The 8161-nt window shown below is 42.1% G+C and overlaps 1 protein-coding gene across 1 annotated transcript in view; it reads right to left on the bottom strand.

The window, feature by feature from the left end:
* FBP2 (fructose-bisphosphatase 2) overlaps positions 1-730 on the bottom strand; it is a 36292-nt gene extending 35562 nt beyond the window's left edge. The window contains exon 1 of the mRNA XM_007448283.1: positions 561-730. Within this exon, the coding sequence (XP_007448345.1) occupies positions 561-730 (170 nt within the window). The remainder of the gene's footprint in view (positions 1-560) is intronic.
* Positions 731-8161: the final 7431 nt, after the last annotated feature.

An 8161-nucleotide genomic window follows, 5' to 3' on the forward strand; every position in this document is an offset into this window, starting at 1 on the left:
AGTGGAGAGAAGATTGAGTCACAGAGAAGAAATAAAATATTGTTTTAAAAGCAAAAGACTCTTTGATGGTGAGAAAGGAGATGGACGACGGGCCCTGGGATTCAGTAAATGATTTCTACCTCCTAATGACTATGATGGGCAAAGGTCATGGTAATAAAACACTCATATCTGCAAAGGGCGTCAAGCGTCCTCTCAAGTCTCCTGGCGGTTGCTTTGTGCCAGTGAGAATGCAAGCACAAGTCACGATAACTCAGGATATGTTTCAATGGAACAAGCCCCTGAGCTTGTTATCATTATAATACATGGTAACTGGGAAAATTATATATTTTTTCTCCATAGCATGTCTCCAAGTATTTTGTTTCTTTCTTGAAACAAGTCAAAGGACCCTTTATCAAAGGACACCTGGCAGAAACTTTAAAGGCAACTTCCCTCCAGGGCGCACGGGCTAATACTTCTGAGCCCGTTTTGGCCCAAGCACCTACAGCTCTGCCCACCCGCACCTGGGCCCCACCCCACCCCACCCCACCCCGTTGCTGCGTGTCGCCAGGGGGTAGACTCACAGATGGGCCAGGCCAGCCTTGCGCACGGCCGAGGAGATGGCTTTGATGGCCGTCAGCATGGAGTTCAGCAGCTGTGTGAGCTCCCCGGTGCCTTTGGCCTGACGCCCCTTTTCCATAACGTAGCGGGTCAGGGTGAGCATGTCCGTTTCGAAGGGGCTTCTGTCCCCCATTGCGGCAGGTAGTTTTTCAAATCCTTTTCTCCCTGCAGAAGAAAGTCTTACCTCTAAGGGCTGGTCAGTGGCTCTGCGGTATCAGAGCTGATTAGAAATCTGTACTGGATATGCCAGGACCTTTAAGGGAAAGTGCCCCAGGCCACGTGGTTGAGATAACTGGGCGAGTCCTCAAGGAAACCTCTCGGCCTGGCTGATCTGAAGGCTGCCAAGCTGTAAATAGAACCGGGCAGCTGGGAAACACAGACCTACTTTTTCTTGACGAAACTTCTTTAAAGATCCTAAGAAGCAACCGTTTAGTAAAGGTAAGAGATGAGAATTCCAGCCCCCCCCCCCAAAAAAAAAAATGATCCATAAAACCCTCTTATTCAAAGACTCAAAAGGTTTCTTCACATGTATCTACCGCAGGGCCCCATTCCCTCACATTGCAGGAGGCAGATTGGCAGATATCTTATCTGGGGTATAGGTCACATAACAAAATGATGGCAATCCTGGGACTTCTTAGCCAGGGTTCTTTCATATGTTTGAAAAGGATGCTTTTAAATTCCAAAAAGCATGTATGATTGGATGGATATTTATAATAGGTATTCAAATCTGGAAGAAAAAAATATGCCTAGTGCCTAGCACTAGGGTTATTTTATCAATTCTTTATTTTTTCAATTTCTCTAGATTTGCATTTTTATAGCAAAAATGATGCTTGCTTATTGAAAAGGAAACACTACAGAGCCAGCCCACCCTCCAACCCACTGCCAGAAATAACTGCATTAGAGGTGGTGGGGGTCTGTATTTGTAAACAGGGGAGGAGGTCTGCATAGGGTGGTCCAAGCACTTTCTCTAGGGGCAGAGACACCTGGCTCTGAGTCCCAGGCTAGTCATCTGCTAGTTGTACAGTTTGGAAAAGCTCCTGAAGCCTCAGTTTCCTCACTTGTAAATGGTGATAACAATAAAACATCTACCTGACAGAGTGGTTGTGAGGATTAAAGTGATAAGATGTGCCTGTCATAGTAGGTGCTCAATACTTGCTAGTTGTTATTACCCTTCCAATTTGTTGATGTATGTTAACTATCATGTATAGATACACAATTTCATTTTACAAAATAGGACAATATGCACATTGCTGTGCAAGTTGATTATTTTCCTTTGACAGTTACTTCAATCAGAATGTGTTTAGTTGCAAGTAATAGCAAACGTGGAGTGATTTAAATATGTGGGGTTCATTAGTCTCATATTTTCTCCGAGGCAGCAGCTGGCATTCATTTAGCTGGTCAAAAGTTCCATTAGGAACCCCTCTCTGTCTCTTCTCCGTAATCCTCGGTCGGCTGGCTTTTGCCTCCAAGCTTATCATCTCATGGGCACAAAACGGCCACTACAGCTCTGAACATCTGAAGACCGAAAGAGGGGAGAAGGGCAACCACATCCGCTCCCTTTTATTAGGAAAGAAATAGTTCCCCAGAAACACCCTCTACCTACCCCGCACCCCCACCCCAAGTAGCCTTCCACTTTTGAAGCATTGGCCAGATTTACGGCATATGACGATGCTTTACTGCGAGAGTCGGGCTGATATTGAATCAACCAATCAGAAGTGTCTTCCACAGCAAAACATCTGGGAAATACATCCGTGTCGACACACAGAGACATACTGCTTTCCCACGTGTGGACAGTCAGATATTTTTGAAATATTTGCTCCTCAAACAATGCTGCACCAAGATCCTTACCTTTGTGTATGTGCTTGTGTGAGGGCTTCAGTAAGATACAGCCCTAGAAGAGGAGCTTCTATGTCAGAACACTTTAATTTTGACATCACCAGGGTCTAAATTGGAAAACTTTCTTTTTCTTCCCTAAGAGCTTCTGGAAATTGTGAGGACTGTAGAATGGAACTTTCTTTGATCCTGATGTTTCATGTTGCCATCAATAAATAACTCAGTTTTGTCTTCCACATGGGAGATCAACCATGATTCTTCAGACATAATTATAGAAAGAGTAGCGGCTGGATATTAGGAGTTCTGGGCCAGTAAATGGCTACAAGATAAAGAGAGTGGCCTGGCTGATTGGTTTCCAGATTTCCTTTGAAGTCGAATGTCATCTGATTAAGAGGGTTTCCCCTCTTTGTGGTGGTACAAAATGATGCCACTCAGAGTGGACTGTCACATCTTCCCTAGAGAAATGAATTGTATGTTCACACCAAAACCCATTCGTGAATATTTATAGCAGCTCTATTTAAAATTGTCAGGAACTGCTAACACGCAAATGCTCTTCAATAGTGGTAAAGAAACTGTGGTAGATCCATAAAATAGAACACTATTCAGCAATAAAAAGAAACAAGCTATTGTTACATGTGGCACTGGGACTAATCTCAAAGGCATTATGCTGGGTGAAAGAAGCCAGTCTTAAAGGACTATATGCTGTATGACTCCCTTTATATGATATTCTCAAAAAAGACAAAATTTGAGAGTTAGAGACCAACTTCATGGTTGCCAGGGATAGTTGGTGTGGGGCAGGGAGGACAGGATGGGGAATTTTTTGCCTGATGGAACTGTTCTGTATCCTGATTATGGTGATGGCAACTTGAACCCATACATGTGTTAAAATTCAGAGAACTGTACATTTTTAAAAAGTCTTTTTACTGTAAAGTGAAACTCTGTGCCTATTAAACAATAACTTTCTCTTCCCCCTCAATCCTTAGTCCCTGACAACCTGCAGTTCTACTTTCTATTTCTATGAATTTGACGATTCTAGGTACTTCATATAAGTGGAATCATACAATATTTCTCCTTTTGTGGCTGGCTTATTTCACTTAGCAGCATATTTTCAAGGTGCATCCATGTTGTAGCATGTGTCTGAATTTCCTTCCTTTTTAAGACTGAATAATATTCCATTGGTGGATATACCACATTTTGTTTATCCATTAATCCATCGACGGACACTTTGGTTGTTTCCACCTTTTGGCTACTGTGAATAATGCTATCATGTCCACAGTAGGACAAATACATGTTCAAGTCCCTGCTTTCAGTTTTTTGGGGGTATATACATACACAGAAGTAGAATTGCTGGATCATATGGTAATCCTATGTTTAACTTCTTGAGGAATCACTGTACCATTTTCCACAGCGGCTGCACCATTTTACATTCCCACCAGCAGTGCACAAGGGTTCCAATGTCTCAACATCCTTGCCAACAGTTGTTATTTTCTGTTTTTTTGTTTTTGTTTTTTTGTTTTTTTTATAAGTAGCATCCTAATGGGTATGAAATGGTATCTCATTGTGTCCTTTTTTTTTTTTTTTCCCCCTGCGGTACACGGGCCTCTCACTGTTGTGGCCTCTCCAGTTGAGGAGCACAGGCTCCGGACGCGCAGGCTCAGCAGCCACGGCTCACGGGCCCAGCCGCTCCGTGGCATGTGGGATCTTCCCGGACCGGGGCACGAACCCGTGTCCCCTGCATCGGCAGGCAGACTCTCAACCACTGCGCCACCAGGGAAGCCCTCATTGTGGCTTTGATTGGCATTTCCCTAATGATTGGTGATGTTGAGCATCTTTTCATGTGTTTATTAGCCTTTCTAGTTAATTTTTATTATGTATTTGTTCACAAGAGATTGGAAGTAAACAAACAAACTAGTGCTTCAGCACAACTGTCTGGAGAATCCCTGGTGCCCAGCACACTATGGGTGTTAAGAATGAACAAGACTAGATCATTTGGGAGTCAGAAGGGAGAGTATTGGCTGGTGTCCTTTATAAGCAATCAACCACTCATCCATAAAGGGATCTGAGGAAGGGGCTGCTACTTCTGTCACCATCTAGCGCAGGCTGACAGCCAGTACAGCAATCCCACCACTTTGCAGCTGCATTTAAATGTCAGAAGTTTGTTACCCAATGGTCTAAAATTGCAGCTGATGACCTTTCAGCAAATGCCAAAGTTCTTTCAGGGCACAGGACAGGGTGGAAATTGAAAGAGCAGCTGTGGCGAAAGCCCAGAGGGAGGTAGAAGAGCATCCAGCTCACACTTATTTCAGTGCCAAGGATACACTGGTGACCACAAAGCTATCTATGGCTTTGCACTGCTTAGTGAAAGATGCTCACAGGACTGAGTCTAGGTAAATAAGGTCAAGCAGACAGTCCTAATGGCTGGGCCAATCTTGCTGCTGCCTCAGGGCCCTCCACCCAAAGACAAGGATCTGGAACGTGCCTCTAGAATATCAGCTGAGGGACCATTCTTTGTTAGCAAAACTTTGCTAAGATGCTTTATGTAATCCCAACATAGGTTTTTTGCGTTTTGTTTTGTTTTTAATATTTATTTGGCTTCACCTGGCCTTAGTTGCAGCATGCGAGATCTAGTTCCCTGAGCAGGAATTGAACCCAGGCCTCCTGCATTGGAAGTGTGGAGTCTTTAACCATTGGACCACCAGGGAAGTACCCAACATAGATTTTTGTTTTACTTTGTTTTTGAAGTTTTCAATCAGAAAAGGTTTTATTATAAGAAGTAATGCTGGCTTTCCCTGTTGGCACAGTGGTTAAGAATCCACCTGCCAATGTAGGGGACATCGGTTCGAGCCCTGGTCCGGGAAGATCCCACATGCCGTGGAGCAACTAAGCTCGTGCATTACAGCTACTGAGCCTGTGCTCTAGAGCCCGCGAGCCACAACTACTGAGCCTGTGTGCCAAAACTACTGAGTCCGTGTGCCACAACTGTTGAAGCCTGCACACCTAGAGCCCGTGCTCCACAAGAGAAGCCACCACAGTAAGAAGCCCGCACACTGCAACGAAGAGTAGCCCCCGCTCGCCTCAACTAGAGAAAGCCAGCGGGCAGCGACGAAGACCTAACGCAGCCAAAAATATAAATAAATAAATAAATAAATAAATATATAAATTTGAAAACAAAAAGCAAAAAAAAGGAAATAATGCCATCAGGTAAAAATGCAAAAAAATTTACAATTATGGCAAAATGTTTCAAAATACCTACACACTTGCTCCCATAGGACTACGGTACTTACTACATACTTGAGCACTGAACATTGAGTGCCATTCTAAACAGCTTCACATAGGAACTCTGTTTCTTTGCAGATCACACCTTCCTTTTCTCATGTGCCAGTGAAACCAGCTTCATGCTTAAGCATCAGCTTTGTTGGATAACAGAAAACAAAGATAAAAAAATAAAGAATACAATTTCTGCTTTCCTATAAAATAGTTTTACCAAGATACCAAGTCTAGTTTTCAATGTATAAAAATATGTAGGAAAGTGCTATATACATTCTTCAAATGCAAAAATAAAGTTAAAGTGGGACTGGCATATGTTCGAACTATATTTTAATTCTTTGGTACCCATTGCACCATTTACTTATATTCTCATCATACTACGCTTTAAAAAAAATAATAATAAGGCTTTATCTTTTAGAGTAGTTTAGGTTTACAACAAAATTGCAAGGAGGTACAGAGATTCCTCATTTCCCTCTGTACCCACACATGCATGGCCTTCCCTGTTATCAACATCACTCACCAGAATGGTATTTGTTTTTTCTCTCTTTTTTTTTTTACAAAAATGAACCTACATCAACCCACTGTTATCACCCAAAATCCATAGTTTACCTTAAGGTTTACTATGGGTGTTGTACAGTCTGTGGGTCTGGACAACTGTATAATGACATATATCTATCTATCATAATATCACACAAAGTAGTTTCACTGCCCTAAAAATTCTCTGTGTCCTGCCTTTCATCACTCCCCACCACCTCACCCCTCGTGACCACTGATATTCTTATTGCCTCCGTAGTTTTGCTTTCTCCAGAATGTAAAATAGTTAGAATCATACAGTAGGTAGCCTTTTCAGATCGGCTGCTTTCACTTAGTAATATGCATTTAAGATTCCTTCATGTCTTTTCACTGCTTGATAGCTCATTTCTTTTAGCAATGAATAATATTCCATTGTCTGGATGGACCACAGTTTATTTATTCATTCCTCTACTGAAGGACATCCTGGTTGCTACCAAGTCTTAGCAATTATGAATAAAGCTACTATTAACAACAGTCTGCAGGTTTTTGTACTAATGTCAGTTTTCAGCTCCTTTGGGTAAATACCAAGGAGTGTGATCATATGGCGAGAGTATGTTTAGTTTTGTAAGAAACCTCCAACTGTCTTCTGAAGCGGCTGGACCAATTTGCATTCCCATCAGCAAAGTATGAGAGTTCCTGTTGCTCCACATCTTCACCAGCATAATTGGTATTCTGGATTTTGGTCATTCTAATAGGTGTGTAGGAATGTCTCGTTGTTTAAATTTGTATTTTCCTGATGACATATGATGTGGAGCATCTTTTCATATGCTTATTTGTCATCTGTGTATCTTCTTTGGTGAGGTGTCTGTTAAAGTCTTTGGCCCTTTTTTTCTTTTTTTTTTTTGCGGTACACGGGCCTCTCACTGTTGCAGCTTCTGCCGTTGCAGAGCACAGGCTCCAGACATGCAGGCTCAGCAGCCATGGCTCACGGGCCCAGCCGCTCCGTGGCATGTGGGATCTTCCCAGACCGGGGCACGAACCCGTGTCCTCTGCATCGGCAGGCAGACTCTCAACCACTGTGCCACCAGGGAAGCCCTGTTTATTTATTTATTTAGCTGCATCGGGTCTTAGTTGTGGCACGCAGATCTTCATTGTGGCATGCGGGATCTTTCATTGCAGCTCATGGGCTCTTTGTTGCAGAGCATGGGCTTCTAGTTGTGGCATGCAGGGTCCAGAGCGTGTGGGCTCAGTAGTTTTGGCATGTGGGCTTAATTGCCCCGTAGCATGTGGGATTTTTGTTCCCTGACCAGGGATCAAACTCATGTCCAATGCATTGGAACCCAGATTCTTAACCACTGGGCCACAGGGAAGCCCCCTTCATCATCGTTTTAATTTCCAAAGGATCTGTAGTAATGTCCCATCTATTATTTCTGATACTAGTAATTTATGTCTTCTCTCTTTTTTCTTAGTTAGCCTGGCTAGAGACTTATCAATTTTATTGATCTTTTCAAAGAACCAGATTTTGGTTTTGTTGCTTTTCTTTATTGATTTCTAATTTTTACTTTCATTGATTTCTGCTCTAATTCTTTTTATTTCCTTTCTTCTGCTTACTTTGGGTTTAATTTGTTCTTCTTTTCCTAGATTCCTATAGTGGAAACTTAGATTGATTTTAGATCTTTCTTATTCTCTAATATATGCACTTAATGCTATAAATTTCCCTCTAAGCACTGCTTTTCACTGTATCCCACAAATTTTGATAAGTTGTATTTTTATTTTCATTTAATTCAAAATATTTTAAAATTTCTCTTGAGATGTTTTTCTTTCATCCACATGTTATTTAGAAGTATGTTATTGAATCTCCATGTATTTGGGGATTTTCCACTTATCTTTCTGTTACTGGTTTCTAGTTTCTTTCCACTGTGGTCTAAAAGCAGACATTGTGTGATTTCTA

Source organism: Lipotes vexillifer, unplaced genomic scaffold (genome assembly GCF_000442215.2).
Source record: "Lipotes vexillifer unplaced genomic scaffold, Lipotes_vexillifer_v1.1 scaffold252, whole genome shotgun sequence".
NCBI lineage: Eukaryota > Metazoa > Chordata > Mammalia > Artiodactyla > Lipotidae > Lipotes > Lipotes vexillifer.